The 21,397-nt window shown below is 43.2% G+C and overlaps 1 protein-coding gene across 1 annotated transcript in view; it reads right to left on the minus strand.

The window, feature by feature from the left end:
• LOC134284967 (transcription factor SOX-8-like) overlaps positions 1–21,397 on the minus strand; it is a 112,127-nt gene that overhangs the window by 40,169 nt on the left and 50,561 nt on the right. The window contains exon 2 of the mRNA XM_062844645.1: positions 7,491–7,637. Coding sequence (XP_062700629.1) covers positions 7,491–7,637 — 147 coding nt within the window. The remainder of the gene's footprint in view (positions 1–7,490; positions 7,638–21,397) is intronic.

Raw genomic sequence — 21,397 nt, forward strand, 5'->3', positions numbered from 1 at the left:
CCTCTGATCGTGCTCGCTGCATCCGCCGCCTAGCCCGTAGGCAGGCGCGGCGCAGGTCCGCAATCGCGTCGGTCCACGAATAAGCCGGTGGCCTCCCATTTCTAGGGTAGACTCGCCTAGGCATGGTCGCATCACACGCACGTGAGAGCACCGCTACCAGTTCGTCGCCGTCTAAACCGGTTAAGTTTCGCTCATGGCGGAGCGCCTCCCTAAATACCTCTTCGTCGAAGTATGATGTCTTCCACCTGCGAGGGCTTGGCCTTGGCCTAGCCACCTCTTCTTCTATCCGCTGTCTGCTGTTGTTGTAGTCGATACTGGGCGATGTCTGCCTGGAGTGCCACACGTGGACGCGAATGCATTTGTCCGCCGCCATCTCGAAACCAACCTCAGCAGAGACGGTGCCCGTTTAACGACAACAGAGGCATCCGCCTGGTACTTACGCTGAAAACATTTCTCGGATGTTTTCTTCTCACTTGTAGGAGAACGTCGTCTAGATATACCAGAATGAAAACTCCGTTCGGTAGTATAGGAATCCGGGACAGGCACGCCTATCTTTTCAAGTATAGTTTTCAAGCGAAGATTTCTTGAAACGTTTGTTAGCGGTCATATCGACTCGCTAGTTAGAGCCCAAGCTCCTGTGCCTTCAGGGTCGGCATTTAATAACTGTTCAAGAGTCTTTTCCTTCTTAATTGAACTAGTCTAAACCATCAGAGTGGATTTTTGAACCTTATAACTTTCTTGTGTGTGGTTTTCTGTTTTGTATGTCGTTGGGCCGGGCTCTTGGTGAAAAGGGGCTGAATGAATCTGGGTCTTTCTGAAACGGTGACGGAGCGGGGCGGAACGGGGGCGTGACGGGCCCTGTCTATTTCAGCTGAATCCTGGTGACGGTTGTAACCTCCATCCGGCGTAGTCCCTACCCGACAGCCTTGGAGCTAACTGGGACTTCCCTGATTCTTCCACGTGCTTAGGCGCTGTCCATAAACTACGTAGACTTTTTTTCGGCCATCTCAGACCCCCCTCCCCCCTCGTAGACTTTTGTTCATACAAAATTTTCGAAATTTATATGGAGCGTAGACTTTGGGCAGACACCCCCCCCCCCGTCCCCCATAAGAGTCTACAGAGTCTACATAGTTCATGGACAGGTCCTTACTTGACTCTGGTGGGCGTCGAGGGCTACTTTGGGCTTATCCGCAATGGAAGTACTGAATCGGACTTGAGCAGTTCGTCGAGATCTTATAATCACTCCCGGCACTGATTCGCGATGTCTACGATCTCTATTTTTGGGCGCCAGTTCGGTACGTCAGAACTTTGTCGTTACTTGACCACAGGCTGGGCTTCAACTTTCTTAGCCAGCCCAAAGCGGGTGGACCGGGAATACCGAAGAGCAGATTACCGGTCAGTTCGAGACTGAAACTGCTCCACACGACAACGTTTTGTACCCTAACCTCTTTAAGGACCTAATGAAGGGGAAAAATTTCACCATATGGTTCGTGTTAGCGGCAACTAGGGTATTTGTGGGATCTCGACTCATACCTGATTCGATCCCCTTAACTTCACAATTTATCGATGAAAGCCGTATTAATCTTATCGGAAGCTTTTCGTCTTCCACTCACAATCCTGATTTTTCAAATGGACGCACTTAAACTTTTTTGCTCGATAGGTATAGTGGGAAAAAGCCTTGTTTTTTGAGGAAATAATACCTATATGCCTTTCCCTTTCATACGTTTTTACAGCTCTTTTGTCCACTAGGGCACTACGTCAACGATTCCAATTGGAAGCTGTACTTACAATTTGTACAGTGCCTAAATGTATTCTAATCTCATTCTACTATATCGAACTGGTTACCGTTGCACTGCTTTCACTGTCTTCCCTATAATGGTAGAATTATGAGCACGAGGATGTTGCTGTGTGGCTCTTGTTTCTTTTCCAGTCCAATTGAGGGTCCATTATGAGTTGCCGTTCGCTGATGTCCAAGTATCCGGGTTCGTTTGAGCTATGGGGCTCAGATCAGGGTCAGTGTCAGCTGCTCCCAGGGGGAAAGAGCAACTGACGAAAGAGCCGGGGCTGGTATCGAACCCATGACCATCTGCTTATGAAGCAAACGTGTGACCGGCACCTTTCATACGTTACAAGTTTTGTTTCGTTGGTCCACAATACTTGTCCTCCTTTTCTTCTTTAGTATCTTCGGTCACATATGGCAGCCCGTTTTTGCTCTTCAGCAGCAATTATAAGGTTTATTGTAAGTGTGTTAACAAATTTTGTTCCCTAACCTAATACATTGTTGAGTCTGCATGCTTATTTATTTTAAATTGTATTCCAATTTTCATAGATGCTCTAAATTATTTGTCTAATTATTTTATTAAGCGTATTTTAGGTTATCAAATTACTAATCAATACATATATATGCGTCAAACAAGGTATTTAACATCTCAGCGGTATCACCTGCGGCGTCTTGGTCGTGATTTTTTCCGCAGTCAAGTTCGCAGATTGTGAACAATCCTCGGTGCTCACTTACGTAATTTATGTTTAGTCCCTTACTGTCAGAGCTGTCAGATCGGTGTAACACGCTAAATATAATTTACACAAAAGGCAATTTACACGGAAAAAAATACACGGTAATGAATATGTATTGGGTACCGGACTAGACACAGAAAATTTAATGGTTTTCTTTGGTACAGCGAGGTCTTGAAATTAGTCTATGGTAACACGTTCGTCCTTCCACGAAGTTTCGGATGAACGCCAGGATGTTGCCAGTAATTCCCTTTCCCTAGCTTGCCAGCTTTTGGCGAACACCACGTGTCCAAGTCTGATTGTAGGCCATTGCCAAATCTAGAGATGCTAGTTCGACTTGTTTATCTTCCTCTAAAAAAGCTCGTTCAGAATCTGACCAAGAGATGCCAGAGACGTTCCTATTCCGAAGCCTGTACGGAACGCGTGCTGCTTGTTGTCCAACAGCTGATTATTTTCCAGAAAATCTACTAAGTGACGGTTGACAATTCGTTTCATCACCTTTACGACACAGCTTGTGAGGGCAATATGGGACGAAAGCTACTGGCACCAGAGGCCGGTCCAGAATTTTTAGGAATGACTACCATGCCAAGCTTCTGAGAGTGTTCCGGAGTTCCATTTGCTGGTTGAGTATATCGAAGAGGGCGACCTTGCTATTTAAGGGTATGTTTTTCAGCCAGCATCGGATATTCAATGTCATCAGGACCGGCCGATTTCCCCTTTGCCCTTTTGAAAGCGTATTCGAGTTTCCCTATTTTCACGTATGACCTGCCTTCACGTGTTGTCAGTGTGATAATGGTCCAGAGCTTGAATGAGGTTGGGATGGTTAGCAGGTAACTTCTTCCGTAGTTTTTGGACAGCTTTTAGGGGTTTCCTACGCAGTTTGAGGCTTCTTCGGACATCGTGGCTCCAGCAATGGAGTACACGGTAACCAAGGTTGAGGCTAGTCCTCGGAATCGTATCGTAGGTGGAGAAGCTGTGTGGGCGTGGGGCTACCCCATGCCTTGTGACGACCGTTTACATTCCCAACGATGATCAACGGACCTGGAATTTGTCGGAACACTTTGTCTAAATTGTTCCCCAGATTGACAATCTCTGTTGGGCAGGTTGAGAGAAACTATCGACATTGGGAAAGGCCACGAAAGACGCAAGGCGGTTATGGGAAAGTCCGAGTCATTGGAGATCAGCAGACTGGTAATGGATCTAACAGTCCGGGTTGCGGTGCCCGGGATGCCCAGACGTCTCACAGAGAGAGTTCGCGAATCGAGATTGATGTTTACGGTTTGGGTCCAAGCACCGTGTGGCTGGTCGAATCTAACATGGGAATCGCTACGGCATATTCGTCGGAAGTTTCGTCTTGGAAGTTTCTTGGTTCCCACGTCGTTCTCAGGAGACTTTGTGCGTCCTTCTTCTAGACCACGTCAGAGGTTGTGTCAGAGCGCCAGAGGTTGTTCACCACTTCGGGTACGACCAAGACTTCCGCACCGGCGGGCCCTGACTGTGCAGGTGGATTCTGGTAAAGTCGGGGAATGGGCACGAAGTTCCTTGTGCGTCCCGGAGGTAACAGTTTCGCCAGGATTCAAGAGGTTATCCACCAGTTCTAGTTGGGGTGTAACGTCCGCACTGATGGGGCCCTGGATGTTCATGGTCCCTGTTGCCTCTCTTCTTTCTTCATATTCGTTGGTGATATTGGCCGTTTGGGATGAATTATTGTTACACTTAATTAGCTTGTTGCTTAGTTCAACCTCTTCGAAGTTGTTCGTATGGAAGATGTTGACGAGGAAAGTTCTCACATGGTGCTTCGGCCGTTGGTTGGACTAAGAGTAGAGCAATCTCTGATGTGGTTCTATTTGCGATTACCAACCTTACATTTGCGGGGTTTGGAGTTCCGCTTAGCGTTGAAGGGACCGGAAGAGGAGTCTGTAGCTGATCCTGTTTTGTTCAGCGGTCGTTTGCCGGTGACGAGGAGTTCGTCTGCTGCCGTGTGCGAAGTTTTCCGGCTTTCGCTGGAGATTTCACAGAGTTTGGCTAAGTCGGCTAGAGCCTTCTCCAAACGCTCGACCGTTGCGGAAAATTTAGCCACTTGCCGGACTAGGTCCGCAATGGTGCCATGGTGATAGATCGACAAAATTTGATGGTTTATGATTCGAATGATACTTTGCACTTGATTTCAAAATAGGAAACTGGGGAGTGTGAATAATAATTAGTGACATTCCCCTAACGTGTCCTTCTCCTAGTAAGCATCGGTGACAGCAAGCATAATGACGAGACAAGACATCAATGAAGTTGCTACTTCATTATTGATGAGTGGAGCTTTGGCGGAGCAAGTTGCCTGCATTGTGAGGTCCCGTATCATGCCAAGTAGTTTGCTTAGATGGCTATGGAAAACATTGTTCCAGTGAGTTACGCAATATTCACAAAAACAGACACATTTCAACAAAAAAAAATGACCCTCGAGTCAATTTTTCAAACAACGCACAATGGTCGGAAAAAGATAAAGTTCGGCCAAAACTCTTTTTATGTGTTCAATCGAAGTTATGGGTTGTCTAGATATAGCGCATTTAGTTCACCACTGGACTGTCGCACTAGTTTTCACGAGTGCGAAAACGCTAATAAAAGTGCGCGATTGCATCAAATCAACTCGGTGTCTTCAGAGCACTTGTTCACCATAGATTGAAGAAATAGTGCGCCGAAGACATCAACCTGATTTGATGCAATCGCGCACTTTTATTTAAGTTTTCGCACTTATGAAGTCGCAGTTCGCAGTCCAGTGGTGAACTAAATGCGGTATATGTTACATGGGGTGGGACACTCATTAATATGGGCAGTAATACTCCATTAATATCGATTAATATTATATTAGTTCAGTAATATCGATGATGCACATCAAGCTGGCTGTGATTATTTTTATACACACAGACTACTGACATATGGAGGTAAATATATTGAATTCTGCAGTTCATTACGGTAAATTTTGTTTTTCATCTTAATAAATGAACGTATAGCAAATGTAATGTTTCAATTTTAGATTAAACTTTTCCTGGGGCGCACAGTGTAAAACATGAGACCCAAAACACGACCAAATTCCATCTTTAAGCAAGGTCCCAGCATCGTCCTGCGACCAAGACCGTTTCCGCCTGAAAACTCCTACCTAATCGATTGGTGGCGTTGGCCGATGACTCCACACAGGACAGCCAGAGTAGAATCAGCCCGAATTACTAACGCAATGTGGTTCTGTGAGGAATTAGAAGTGACCCAAGCTGACCAATGCCAACAGGCAAGGCTGATCTTCGTGGGCATGCTACATGAAATAAGTCTTCACGTTTGGTGCTATACATGAAATAAATCTTTACAATTTCATTACAATTTAATTTCTTTTAATTTGGCAAAAATAATGGTCATTGTGAAACGCTTACGCTGTGATTTATCAGAGAAGTTTCAAACAACAGATGGATCACAACAGCGTAATCCACATGTGACATCATCCAGAGTACTTATTACTTTGGTGTGTAGCTTTTTGATCAATGTTTGCTAGTATTTTTTGTGAGAACTAGGATTTATTCCGGCCAGGGTTCGGGCCCTTTGGGTTATGTATCCGCCTTGCGATGCTCCTATCAAAAACAATCCATCGGAAGCAGTCTCGGTCGTCGACCATAATCCCCTGAAACTGAATTCAATAGTGTCTTGAGTCCCATTGTGCGGAGGATGGGATTTTGCTGTAGTACGTAATGAACTATGAACATCCTAGTATTTCAAGGTTATTAATCATGGATCCAACGCTCATTAAATATGATGTACAGGTCCTGGTTCTCATAAAAAAGCACTGTGAGCAGCAGAAATGAAATATAAACGGAAATTACAAAAATAGAAACTTGCGATATGCGGTACTTTGACCAATTCAAGTGTCTAAATTATGTGGGTTCCTCTAGTTTCAATGTAATGTTTTGACAACTACAAACAACGACAATATATCAATGAGCACTTGATAATATTTTTAATATCAGCATTAATATCCGTAATATTTGTAATACGAGATTGAGTGTCCCACCCCATGATATGTTATATAGTATTTTTAGTGTTTACAAAGGGGTATTCAAAAATTACGTAACTTCAATAATTTCAAAAACGGTAAAAATCAGTAAACCCCACATTTTTTGCGTTTTTAGTTAGAAAATCAATTTGAATTTAATTAAATGATCATCTTTCGATCAAATCCAATCAAGTTTGTTCAAAACGTGTGAAAAATGTGGGAAGATAAATTTTATTTCAGTCAAAAATGACGTAAAATATATGAAAAAACATGACTTTTTTAAAAGGCTCTAATTTGAAAAACTGCAAATTTCTGCAAAATGTTTTAACGTTTTTATGCAGCCCTAACCATGATGTTTAAGATGTACTATTCGAAAATGCGGCGACACGTGACGACACGAACCGTTTTTTAACTTAAAAAAATACAAAAATTCCTAAGGTACAATATATGAAAATTTGAAAAGTTTTGTGACATATTAATTTTGCACCAAACGTGCATTCAAACAGTTCAATAACAAGCCTTCATATGCTGAATAACATAAAACATATATTCCATTCTCAAAATATTATTTTACTTTTTTCGAAAAATTTATTTTTCAATTTTATGACTTAGGCCACTTTGGCAGTGAAAATGTCATTGAAATACAAAAGCTGTTATGCTTTTAATTAAGAATCATAAAACTACAATACATTATCTTTGTTATAAGGTGAAAAAAAAGTTTAAAAATATCAATTCCGTTTTTTTAGAGTTTTGGCCGCCCCTTTGTATGGAGCCCGACCAATGTGCAATGTTTGCGTGTGCGTGACGGTAGTTTGACACATTTTCCATTGGAAAACTGTCAGAAAAATAACGCAAACCTCGACGGAACGGACGCTTTGTGCTCCAGCCTTAACTGTTTCATTCAATTTTCTGAAGCTTATGTACGCAGAGTAATTCGAAAACCTCTACTCACTTCCACATCTTGCCCAGATCCTTGCTGATCTCCGAGTTCTGCAGCTTGGGTTCCTGCTTGGACATTTCCCGTCGTGCCGCCTGGGCCCAGACCATAAACGCGTTCATCGGTCGTTTGATGTGATTTTTCTTCTTATCTGTCGGCGATCTGCGAATTGGAAAAGAAAAAAAAAACAAACATAATGTAGATCAAGAATAAGAAAGACAGAAACAAAAAGCATAAAGGGGCATCTGGGGTAATACGCACTGTCGAGGCAAAATGCACCCCCTTTGTTTTTCAGGGATTATCGGTTTTAGAGCTTTAAAACCTTATCAGTCTAATAGAACGTCGTAATAAATGAGCATCCGGAAAATTTTACATATCTGCGTTACGTAATTAGTGAGAAAAATGAATAAAATTGAAAAGCACGATTCTGATGTAATTTTCCCGATCGTTTGTCGAATGATTTGATGGTGAAAGCCGACCAAACATCTAATGCTGTTGTGTTTATTCAGTTCATTGAGGGCAATGCTAAGCATAGGAAAAAAACTTAAACAGTAATCTACGTAAATTATATATTTTAAACTATTTTATTTTTTGCTATTGATTGGGGCAATATGCACTCCATTGGTTGGGGCAAAACGCACCTATAGAAAACAAGCTGTAATAATATCTATGAGTGCTCTGTAAGTAATCGCAAACAAAATTAAGCTATTGTTTGTCTTAAAACCTTATAAAACATGCATTTTGTCTAAGAAGTAAAAAGATTTCTAAACTCGACGGTGCATCTTGCCTCAATGTTGTGGTGCGTCTTGCCCCTTTGTTTGAGTGCATTTTACCCCGAGCAAGGGTGCATACTGCCCCGCATAAACATACGAAACCGTAATGTTAGTCTTTACAAAAAACGTTATTTTCAAGAGCTGAACTATATTAAGGCTGAAATTTTGTTTGGTTTCTCTTAGAATGAAAGTATATGCAATGAATGCATGCATTAAACCAATAAATTATTGCCTTTTTATATGCATTTGGACGCATCTTCCTTAAGTGGTGCGTATTACCCCAGAATCCCCAACTACTTAGTAGACGAAGATGGATCGCAGTGTGCTGCTGCTGCCGGTGGGGGATAATTCAATTACGATTCGCCAGGCGTATGGCATAGTAGGCGCATAATTAAGATCTCCTTAGAGGAGAAGGGATATCCATGACGACGACAACGATCGTTGGCGCAACTTGGTAGATTGAAAAAAAAACTGATATTAAATATCACACGCGAAAGCGCGCCCATTCCGCGAACCATATTGGATGACTTGTCGTTGCGTTCGCCGACCGAGGCGATCATATGTTTTCCATCTAGACCTGATTCTGTCAAGCCGGAATGAATGCCTGATGGCATGGCTTCCTTTGCTTTTACGTTTCCCAAAGCAGCAGAACGTCATCATCATCATCATCATCGATGCGAATGTTTAATATCAACTTTATACGCGACAGCCAGTGCCAGTGGCTGATTCGCCGTTTCTTGACCTAACCCGATGACAATACGATGTGATCGTGAGCATCTGGCTCACTGCAGTGGCATAGTGAGTCTGCAAGGTGATGTTCGTGAACTACATAGATCGATTGAACATTTTCAACTTACTTAAATTCTTCTTGCAATGAAATTTTCAAATTTTCTCATTACAAAATTCTGCATCATCAACCAATCCCTCACCCGTAGAGAGAGACGAGAACATAACCTACCCAAGAAGGCCCCAGAAGATAAGATTAAGTGTCTTTATTCCGCTCTATTTACGCGACTTGATCCCAGCGTCCGTTTGTCCGTCTGCACTGAGCAGAAGAAGTCACATTCCTCCCGCTAGTACGAGCTGCATTCAGCCGTCTTCACTCGCAAAATCGCAACAAAACATCTCGTAAGCATCAAAACAGCAGTAGCAACAACAACAACAACAAGTGTGCCTTCCATTGCCATTCGTATATGCGAATCTGTTGCGGAACGTTCCGGACAACCGGAACCCGAAGTCAACCGTAGCGGCACCAGAAAGGCAATCATCTGGATTTCTTGGCGATTTGTTTTTTTTTCGGAGATAGGTGATTCCAGGGAATCCACCGAAACCGGCAGCGGATGGCAACACTGCCCATTGCGAGCGATCATCTTAGTATGCCTTCTTGATCAAGGAGCGGACGGACGAACACGTGCACTTTTGTGGCGCAGCCGACTACGATTCCATCGGATCACATCGTCGTCGTCGTCGAGGCAGGAGGATATGAGGCTTGGATTCAGCTCGCTGGGAATTAAATGTTGATGATAGCCATCGAAGCGTTGCGCGTACGTTCCTATGCCAAACGATCACACGAACTCAGCACTTAATTAGTGCACTTCATTCGGTTGCTTCTTCTCTTTTTCTTCTTCCAAGTCTTGGTAGTTGCACAGAGAACAGACATCCAGGCTAGAACAAATTTCATTCGGAAAGTTGTGTAAGGATTTGAATCTTTACTTGAGTAAGGTTGCAAACCAATACACGAAGACAACACTAACGCCACCAAACACCATATTGCCACAGTTAGTGGTGAATTGAAACATTTCAAGTGGTGAATTAAATTAGTATGGGAAATTAACCGATTGCAGCGCCACGCTATTGCCACTTGTGTTGCCGATTTCAAATGGCCGTTAAATTCCTTACACAGCTTCGGAACTGGACTTGGATGTCTGTTCTCTGTGGTAGTTGGTTCGTACGAAGACGCGTCCACAGAAGACCCTTAAATCTACAACGCTAATGATGATAAAACTTTGCACCAACACTAATTATCGCGAATTTTTGGTCTTGGAACTATTTTTATCACACAACACTAGAAATAGGCTCAGCTTTGACACCTTTCCGGCTCGAAGCGCCCGTCGTCTTCTGTCGAGTCGACGTTCGAAAGTGAAATTCGGATAATTTTAGGTTGGCGGAATCCTGCTCGGTTGGGCAAGATTTATGATGTAAACAAATGGTTGCCACGGAGATTTATGTGAATCCTTCGAATATATACCTATTGGCACGTTGGCTGACAGGGAAGAAAGAAGGGAATGATGCTTCTGCATCCTTCCAGGAGGAGCGACTCACAACAACGTCTGATCTTCATGTAAAGGGTTGCTAATCAACGTCTGAGTGCCAAGGAAGGATTCCAAGCTCAATTATGCACTATGATCCTCCGAAAAGTGGCGAGTTGGGAGTGAGCAAAGAGGACTTGCGATTGGAAACTTGGTACGTGCCACTGCTGATCATTCAACTCCATCGGGAGCACCCGTATACTCGTCGATCTTCTGAAGGACATCGGGTTCGGCATCGTAGCGCTGCAGGAGGTGTGTTGAACAGGATCTATGGTGCGAACGTTTAGAGGTAATCATATTTATCATCTACCAGATTTGTGGCAACACACGTGAGCTGGGAACAGCTTTTATAGTGATGGACGACATGGTGGTCAATTGGTGGCCGATCGTTGGAAGAAAGTGCAAGTTGAGGATCAAGGGCCGATTCTTCAACTTCAGCATAATCAACGTGCATAGCCCACACTCCGGAAGCAGCTCAAACGTGAGTACGACCGTTACCAAAACCACAACGTCAAGATCATCACGAGATACCTAAACGCTCAAGTAGGCCAAGAAGGGGAATTCAGACCGACGCGAGGATTGGAAATTTCAGCGCATACTAGCTGCCGAACGAAAACGGCTTACGAATCATCGATTATGCCGCCTCCAGAAACATGACGACCATACGTAGCACCTTTTTCCTGTTGAAATTAGCATTTCTTAATTTCAAAACCGTTTTATTCTCAGTGTAGGAAAATGCTGTCAGTGCCATGCTGGCAGTGACCACGTGGCCCAAGTTGTTTACAAGAGTTAAAGGGTCAACTGTCAGAGAGGCGGCAGGAGTGTTAAGAGTGCTCACGCACACAAATGCACTGATGTGCGACCAGGCTTATGTATCGATAGAATAGTTAGGCGCCATACATTTAGTGGCAGGGCATGGCTCATGCAGCTTTCAGATTGTTTGATTGAAAAATTCATTCAGGCGCTCACGCTGCCAGCTTACATTTGGTAAGTTAAATAAACATCGAGAACAATATTTTTGCAGCGGGTTTTTCTCTGAAAGAACTCTCCTTTTCAACTAAAGGGTCCTGGGACAAATATTTCAGGTGGAGATTTCCACAATATTTGTTCCATCAATTGCATCGTTGTTGTCCGCTTTGGTACTTGTAATAATTACGTCTGGTGGAGATTTCCACAGTAATAACTACAAGGGGTTTAGGTCGGACGGTCCGAGCATCCACTAACCATTATATTTTTCAACACATACCTCGCATAATATATTGAACACTTACAAGGCTATCTGACGTTTGATCATCTTTCTCTGTTTCGCTTCCGAGCAGGCTGTAAACATTCAACACTTTTTAATACCTTCATTTCGCTGCCGCGGTCGGATGTCAGCTTGCTTTGTTACATTCGTGCGCTACCGTTACCTCTTACACACAACACGAGCGGTAGAACGAAGATGAATTAACATAAATAAGGGTCAAATCAGTAACAAATTTTGAAAACGACGTATAATCAATGGTGTAACATTGATTATACGTCGTTTTCAAAATTTGTTACTGAAATCATTGTCGTCTGACATGATGACATTTGTCTAATTCTCAACTACATAATTTTGGCTTTTCGCATAGATTTCAGCCAATTCCGATTATGATTGTTAATATTAGTTAATTCTTGCTTGCTGAATTGAATTCAACAAACATATGGCCACAACAGCTCTCATTATGGAAGATGACAGGAAAAACAAAAGTCGAACCGTTTCCCGAATAAGCAATCGTGGTCAAGTGCATTCGTTTTACATTTTTGTTTCGTGCAGTAGTTTGATTGCTTGTGCTGCGAATGTCGGACACAAAGGCAGCCGAATATCGACGAAAATGTGTCAATGACTATGATCTCTAACAAGATTGCTTCCGAGGAGGATAGGTTTGTTTTCATACGGAAACGTTTCCCTATGAAAATATTAAAACAGAAATTGCTATCTTCTGTAACTGTTTGAGAGAGAAGGGTGATGAACGCTAGATTGCCTTATATCTAGCTAGGTTGTTAAGGGCAATGCGTAGTCGATTGCTCACTCAACAATATCTTGGCTATCTGTCGCTGTCTACCTTACTAAAATCCCATGGGTAATTTTTCAGGATTCCGTCGCTAAGGGATGCCAACATAAATTCCCTAGAAATTCTTATGAGGGAATGTTGTTTGGGGCAGTCTTGTTAGCGATCACAGTCTTTGACACCTTTTTGTCGATATTCGGCTGCCTTTGTCTCCAACATTCGCAACACAAGCGATCAAACTACTGTCCGGAACAAAAAAGTCGAATGAATGCGCTTGACCACGATTGTGTCTTCGGGAGATGGTTCGGTTTTTGTTATTCCTGTCTTTCCCATAAAGAGAGCTGTTTTGTATAAATGTATGTGTCGTAATCGATTTATCACACACGAATAAACTAATATTATACCAATCTTAATCAAAATTGGCTGAAATCTTGCGAAAAGCTGGAATTAGACAAATGTCACCGTGTCAGGCGACGATGATTTGATCCACTTATTTGTTTATTGATCTTCGTTCTGCCAATCGTGTTGTGTGTAAGAGGTAGCGGTCGCGCTCGAATGAAACAAAGCAAGCTGACACCCGACCGCGGCAACGAAACGAAGGTAGTGAAAAGTGTCGAATGTTTACAAGCCTGGTTTGGGGTCATCAGCTAATAACTGCGGAAAAAAGGCTCAGTCCCAGTTTTGGCGATGTAACGTACGTCAAATTGTTAAATTGTTCTATTTTTTTAGAATTCGTTTGTGACAGGATTTGTTACTTAATTCATATGTACAAGTGAAATGATCAGACTTTGATGTAGTTCTATTTTCAACATCATACCTGTAGGTAAACCTTTTTTGACAGCAAACACGTAATTAGAACAATTACCTCTCAGAATTTCGTCGACTCATTCAACACTCCTGAACTTGTGTGGTCGATTGAGCTCCAATCAACCGTGCGGGTCCAAGCCACGTAATCCGAAGATAAAATTCAAGTAGCGCCACTCAGAGGCTTCACTTGCTCGTCGTCGGACCAGTCGTCCGGCAGGTTCGCCCGATCCGATCCGATCGTCCCTCGAGCGCGTAAGTGACAGTTTGAAGAGGCCCCGCCGGCATTTGAAGAAGGATTATGGAGAACGGCGGTTTTCAGACGAATCTGCACCAGAGCTGTGGACCACCGCGGAAGAAGCTTCACGTGCACACGACGACAAGCAGCAACAGTGCCCCTAGCGTGTGAAACGAGAACCAAAAAAACCGAAGCCTACTTAAGGTCAAGGTATTTGGAGTACATAACTCAAAATTTCTAGAGCACCGTTTTTCAGAACCGTTGAACGGATTTGGATGAAAATGCATCACGCTAATTGTTCAATGGTTGTCAACAGCGTGATGCATTTTAATCCAAATCCGTTCAACGGTTCTAAAAACCGGTGCTCTAGAAATTTTGAGTAATGTACTCCAAATACCTTGTCCTTAATCAGTTGCCGACGGTGGACTGACAGACGGACGGTACCAGCTCTTGGTTAGAGATTAGGTGATAAAAGCTGCAACCGACAAAATCACACCAGGCCGACGAAACCCGGGAAAGGACAAAATTGATGTGGGAAAAGATTGGGGTGCCATCGTCTTCCAAGGCGAAATCAGGGGCAAAGAGTTAAAAATCACGTTTGACATTCTTGTTAGCACGTTTTATCTGCCCTCCCGAAAAAAAAAAGTTTATGGCGCTTCGAAAAGCATCAATTTCATTACGAAAGGCCTACTACGACAAGGCGACGACGGCGGCTTCGAAAACCAGTTTATGGACGCCAAAAATTTTCTCCCAAATTTCGTCGTTTACAACCTTCGTTTGCTGGCACACGCACGCGTGCCACCACACAGCACCGGGGTTCCATCCCGGTGGAGGTGGCATCAAATTCACTGACTAATGGTGCTTGCTTTGGACTTTTGTTGGTTGGGCGATTGGACGCGGAGTTTTGACACATTCGCGACGAATAAATTTTGAGGTTATGCACGGGTCATGCAACTCGCTGTGGCTTCTTCGGCTTGCTTGCCGACGAGCATCCAATTTCGTGCTAATTTGGTTTTTTTGTTTGACCAAAAAATTAAACAGGAATAGAGCTGCCCAAGCGCTCTCTTTTACAACTATTTTTGACGGGTAATCCAGCTTTTTACGCTATCTTGAAGGGTGATTCGAATTTGACATTTCTTGCCGACAGTCCTTGCAGCGTCAGATCTCATCAGAGTTGCCGAAAATAGGCATAATCAGATGACGTTTAAAATCAGCTGATTTAAGGGGCCTTTGACAGTTCTCCAATGAAAATGACAGTTCAGCGTTTGCGCCTTTATTCGGCAGTTGTAAACAGTGGTATACACGGATCTGTCAACTTAAAAGGCCTATTTCAGTTCAACTACAGCAAAAAGTCTGTCTGTCTGTCTGTCTGTCTGTCTGTCTGTCTGTCTGTCTGTCTGTCTGTCTGTCTGTCTGTCTGTCTGTCTGTCTGTCTGTCTGTCTGTCTGTCTGTCTGTCTGTCTGTCTGTCTGTCTGTCTGTCTGTCTGTCTGTCTGTCTGTCTGTCTGTCTGTCTGTCTGTCTGTCTGTCTGTCTGTCTGTCTGTCTGTCTGTCTGTCTGTCTGTCTGTCTGTCTGTCTGTCTGTCTGTCTGTCTGTCTGTCTGTCTGTCTGTCTGTCTGTCTGTCTGTCTGTCTGTCTGTCTGTCTGTCTGTCTGTCTGTCTGTCTGTCTGTCTGTCTGTCTGTCTGTCTGTCTGTCTGTCTGTCTGTCTGTCTGTCTGTCTGTCTGTCTGTCTGTCTGTCTGTCTGTCTGTCTGTCTGTCTGTCTGTCTGTCTGTCTGTCTGTCTGTCTGTCTGTCTGTCTGTCTGTCTGTCTGTCTGTCTGTCTGTCTGTCTGTCTGTCTGTCTGTCTGTCTGTCTGTCTGTCTGTCTGTCTGTCTGTCTGTCTGTCTGTCTGTCTGTCTGTCTGTCTGTCTGTCTGTCTGTCTGTCTGTCTGTCTGTCTGTCTGTCTGTCTGTCTGTCTGTCTGTCTGTCTGTCTGTCTGTCTGTCTGTCTGTCTGTCTGTCTGTCTGTCTGTCTGTCTGTCTGTCTGTCTGTCTGTCTGTCTGTCTGTCTGTCTGTCTGTCTGTCTGTCTGTCTGTCTGTCTGTCTGTCTGTCTGTCTGTCTGTCTGTCTGTCTGTCTGTCTGTCTGTCTGTCTGTCTGTCTGTCTGTCTGTCTGTCTGTCTGTCTGTCTGTCTGTCTGTCTGTCTGTCTGTCTGTCTGTCTGTCTGTCTGTCTGTCTGTCTGTCTGTCTGTCTGTCTGTCTGTCTGTCTGTCTGTCTGTCTGTCTGTCTGTCTGTCTGTCTGTCTGTCTGTCTGTCTGTCTGTCTGTCTGTCTGTCTGTCTGTCTGTCTGTCTGTCTGTCTGTCTGTCTGTCTGTCTGTCTGTCTGTCTGTCTGTCTGTCTGTCTGTCTGTCTGTCTGTCTGTCTGTCTGTCTGTCTGTCTGTCTGTCTGTCTGTCTGTCTGTCTGTCTGTCTGTCTGCCTGTCTGCCTGTCTGTCTGTCTGTCTGTCTGTCTGTCTGTCTGTCTGTCTGTCTGTCTGTCTGTCTGTCTGTCTGTCTGTCTGTCTGTCTGTCTGTCTGTCTGTCTGTCTGTCTGTCTGTCTGTCTGTCTGTCTGTCTGTCTGTCTGTCTGTCTGTCTGTCTGTCTGTCTGTCTGTCTGTCTGTCTGTCTGTCTGTCTGTCTGTCTGTCTGTCTGTCTGTCTGTCTGTCTGTCTGTCTGTCTGTCTGTCTGTCTGTCTGTCTGTCTGTCTGTCTGTCTGTCTGTCTGTCTGTCTGTCTGTCTGTCTGTCTGTCTGTCTGTCTGTCTGTCTGTCTGTCTGTCTGTCTGTCTGTCTGTCTGTCTGTCTGTCTGTCTGTCTGTCTGTCTGTCTGTCTGTCTGTCTGTCTGTCTGTCTGTCTGTCTGTCTGTCTGTCTGTCTGTCTGTCTGTCTGTCTGTCTGTCTGTCTGTCTGTCTGTCTGTCTGTCTGTCTGTCTGTCTGTCTGTCTGTCTGTCTGTCTGTCTGTCTGTCTGTCTGTCTGTCTGTCTGTCTGTCTGTCTGTCTGTCTGTCTGTCTGTCTGTCTGTCTGTCTGTCTGTCTGTCTGTCTGTCTGTCTGTCTGTCTGTCTGTCTGTCTGTCTGTCTGTCTGTCTGTCTGTCTGTCTGTCTGTCTGTCTGTCTGTCTGTCTGTCTGTCTGTCTGTCTGTCTGTCTGTCTGTCTGTCTGTCTGTCTGTCTGTCTGTCTGTCTGTCTGTCTGTCTGTCTGTCTGTCTGTCTGTCTGTCTGTCTGTCTGTCTGTCTGTCTGTCTGTCTGTCTGTCTGTCTGTCTGTCTGTCTGTCTGTCTGTCTGTCTGTCTGTCTGTCTGTCTGTCTGTCTGTCTGTCTGTCTGTCTGTCTGTCTGTCTGTCTGTCTGTCTGTCTGTCTGTCTGTCTGTCTGTCTGTCTGTCTGTCTGTCTGTCTGTCTGTCTGTCTGTCTGTCTGTCTGTCTGTCTGTCTGTCTGTCTGTCTGTCTGTCTGTCTGTCTGTCTGTCTGTCTGTCTGTCTGTCTGTCTGTCTGTCTGTCTGTCTGTCTGTCTGTCTGTCTGTCTGTCTGTCTGTCTGTCTGTCTGTCTGTCTGTCTGTCTGTCTGTCTGTCTGTCTGTCTGTCTGTCTGTCTGTCTGTCTGTCCAAAGCATTCAGATTGTACAGTAAGACCTAACTGTTCAGCTAGTTGATATTCGGTATAATCGAACGTTCAACAATGTTCTCTTCTACCATCTGATCCGTCACGCCATCAAATCCACTCGAGATCGACCGACGTTGTACGACAAATCATTGACCTATCCCACAGCAATCATGTATGCGTAGCAGCACCAGCACCGTCGTTGCTTCCACTAGCCAAAAAATCATAAAACACTTGTCGCCGCAACGAGAGAATCCCATCATCACCACGTTGTTGTTGCGTTATTGACTGTACCCTGTCCTGAGAGGCCCATGCTTCCAAAGTTTCAAATTTCTCAAGTGGCCGCACGTCGCGTCGTCATCATTCTTGCTGTGTCACTTACGTCTGATTCGGCTTCCCCATACGCCGCGCCGCCGTAGCGAAACCAAGCTCGATTAGGACGTTTGAGACGAGATGCAAACGACGAGTGGAAGGTATAGAACCACGACGCACTTTGGAAATTTGTAGGGATATGTACTGCCGTGAATCGCATATCAGTCCCATCTTTGCTGGATTTCCTATGCAAATGGGACACATATGCGATTCACGGCAGTGTAGCAGTTATGATTTTTGACAAATTTATTGAAGCAAAGTCTAATAAATTATTACGAGCCGTCACCAATTGTGATACATAATTACTACGGCGGCTGAGCGCTGAACGTTGATGTAAAACGATTGTTTCGGTCAGTAAATGTAGGAGATTGTGTGTATCGAATCGATGAAGGCTCTGGGTGTAATTTGGGGAAAAATTTACGACAGATTCCTTACTTTATGTTTGCTTAAAGACTTGACATTTGGATTGGTATGATGTTTAAACTAGAATATAGGGGCATACAAAGAAATTCATATTAGGGGTACTCACTAAACAGATTAAATTGCTGCGTAAGCCATGACTTTCTGCTTATTTGAAATGTTTCACGATTTTGCGAATGAAATAATCAAAGATTGCCTTGGTGATCGCGACCTAGGATAGGATGTGACACCTGCAACTTCTCTGTCTAATTTCACAGCTTGCTGTCTTGTTTTTCCGCGTTGCTAAGATTATTGGTCCCCAAATTGATCTCTTTTGGGCTGACTAGTTGTCGTATCCTATCCTAGATCGCGACGTTTAATCAGTTTAATCACTTAACAGCGTATACTGATTAAATTGATTAAACGTCGTGATCACCAAGGCAATTTTTGATTATTTCATTCGCAAAATCTTGAAACATTAAAAAAAAAACAGAAAATCATGGCTTACGCAGCAATTTAATCTGTTTAGTGAATACCCCTAATGTAAACACAGCGATACTGTATGTTGCTATGCAAGGTACATAGGCGACTTGAAAAAAAACGGTTTTCAACCGAATGCAAAAAGGCATACTAAAATACAAAGCAAATCAGCACTTTTAACGTCTATTTCAGCAAAGTACCTAACACCTTAGACCGCACTAATGACGGCGAGTTCCAATCAAGTGGAACAATTTGCAACATGCATCTACTGCAAAAAGTGACGTTTGCCAAGATGATTAGGAACCACCGCACCACCGCTGAGAGCGGGAACGAGAATCCGCTCGCTGGGTGGGATCAGAGATCAGGTTGACAATAGTTGTCACAAGACGGTGCAAATACGTACGGCGGATACAACACAACCGTAATCGCGATGCATTTTAGTGCATCGGTGCTAATAAGAGCAAAAGAACCACTAGAGCCGCACCGGCAGCTGCAGGTGCTGCTGCCATGTGGTTGTGTCAATATTGGCAGTTCAGTTAGCCATTCATTCGGTGTTGTCAACAGGTTTGTCACAGACCGCCAGGTAAACAGTCCCTTGAGAATCTAATTTAATAGCGTCTTCGTTAAGTTGTTTGCTTGCAGTTTTGCTTGCAAAACAGTTTCAACTTAGGATTGGTGCGTGATTTATGATTTTAGATTAACTAGGCTCTTGCTCCGTTTGTCCCCCTGCCTTATCTACATTGCCTCGTTCTTATTGTGAAATTGGTGATTTAAAACATACCAATACAGAGCTATTACAATTACACACTAAAAGTCTTATTGGTAAAATTATATATTTTTTTTTTCAGAATGAAAAAATTTATATGTTTAAGCTTGTTAAGGTTAGCCGATTATTTTTTTCGAATTTCAGTTGTTTTGAGGCTGTGGAGCACGGAACACACATATCTTATCTACATAGTTTAGTCTTCGCATATAAAGCCAATCATTGAAAGAATCCTGAATAATGACAGAAACGACTACTTCCATCATTTTTCTTGTCAATATCGATAGATAATGGTTGCCGTTCATCGGAGATGCATTGCAAACATTAAAGCGGCCATGCCTACTGTGCAGCATTTTTAATTCAACAATAAAATTTATGAGTGGGGACTTCCCGTACCAACCGCTCAGTTTATGGAAAAGCAAAATACGGTGAAAATCGGTGGGGGTGACGATGCTAAGAAGGTTAATGTCACAGGTGTTTAGTCCGTGTCCTGGCCCTAGTGCGCAGGCTTATTAAGTGCCTTTACTCGCTCACTGTGTAACTTTTTTAACGTTTTTCTCTTCTTTAAGGACAAGGTATTTGGAGTACATAGCTCAAATTTTCGAGAGCACCGTTTTTTGGAACCGTTGAACGGATTTGGATGAAAATGCATCACGCTGTTGACAACCACTGAACAATTAGCATGATGCATTTTCAGCCATATCATTTCAACGGTTCTAAAAAACGGCGCTCTAGAAAATTTGAGCTATGTACTCCAAATACCTTGTCCTTAAGTAATTTTTTTTTTGAATTTGACTCACACATTTGAGAAGGTTTAGTAGATTGAGTTTAGATTAATTGCGATAATTTACGTTGTATCTATATATATAAAAATGCAGTGGCATACGTGGGACCGCGCATAACTTGCGAACGGATGGTTAGATTTGGGTCGTCAAAGTTTTGTTCTGTTAGTTTTCACCCAAGGAAGGTTTATGAGGCCTAAAACATGGGAAAATTGAGAGTTTTTGAAAATATATCTTCTATACATTTTGACCGGGGACTTGGTCTTGGCTAGGGACTTGAAACGTCAAAAAACGCAGTAGGCAAGACAAAGTTTGCCGGGGACAGCTAGTAGACTATAAAGTAGATTGAAGAACGGTTTTGAAGTTTTTTTTAAGTAAATTGCTTTTTGTATTTGTTTAATTTAGTTTTAGTTTATGAACATACTTCTAGTAATGTCAATTTCTTGATTTTGCTTTGGTTGACCAAACATTTTCAACAATACTTCTAGTACCGTAAACCGGGGTCAAATTGATGTTCGGGTCGAAATTGATCACACGTTTTTCGGTTAGGTTTAGCATATTTTAAATAATTTCCTTTCAACTATCGTACAGTTGGGAACCGATACTAAACGAAATTTGCTTGGAAACTATTTGGAGTATGTTTTATCTAACGGAAAACCTTCTGATCAATTTCGACCCCGAGATCAATTTGACCCCGGTTTACGGTACTTGACCGAATGTTTTGAATTAAATATAAACCCTGAACATAACCTGAATTTGCTAGTGGCTGATTGGTGTTAGCAATAAAATTTTGTGTGTCAACTTTTAGTTTGTGTCTAGGCTAACTCATACGCCATAACCGATGTAGTGAGTGCAGTAATGGCTCCTGAATATATGTATCTCAATTAAATCATCTTGACGAACCTAGATAGGCGCCAACTGACTCATATCACCATACAAATAGTTCGTTGGCCCAATTTAATGAAATAATAGGAGGATTGCTAGAGTAAGTCACAGAGAACAGTCATCCAAGTCCAGTTCCGAAGCTGTGTAAGGAATTTAACGGCCATTTGAAAGCGGCAACACAAGTGGCAATACCGTGGCGCTGCAATCGGTTAATTTCTCATACTAATTAAATTCACCACTTGGAATGTTGATGATGATGATGCGGGACTATCACCACATACCCCTACAAAGGTTTGAGCTAGACGATATATCTTTAAGATAATTATTAATTATAAACAATGTAATCAGATTAGCAAACTTAATACGGTCTGATTATTTTCACAGATATAAACAACTTTATAATTTGTCACACTATACAGCAAAAACATAAATTTTAAAATACTGATGCTCTCAACTACA

Source organism: Aedes albopictus, chromosome 1, assembly GCF_035046485.1.
Source record: "Aedes albopictus strain Foshan chromosome 1, AalbF5, whole genome shotgun sequence".
Classification (NCBI taxonomy): Eukaryota; Metazoa; Arthropoda; class Insecta; order Diptera; family Culicidae; genus Aedes; species Aedes albopictus.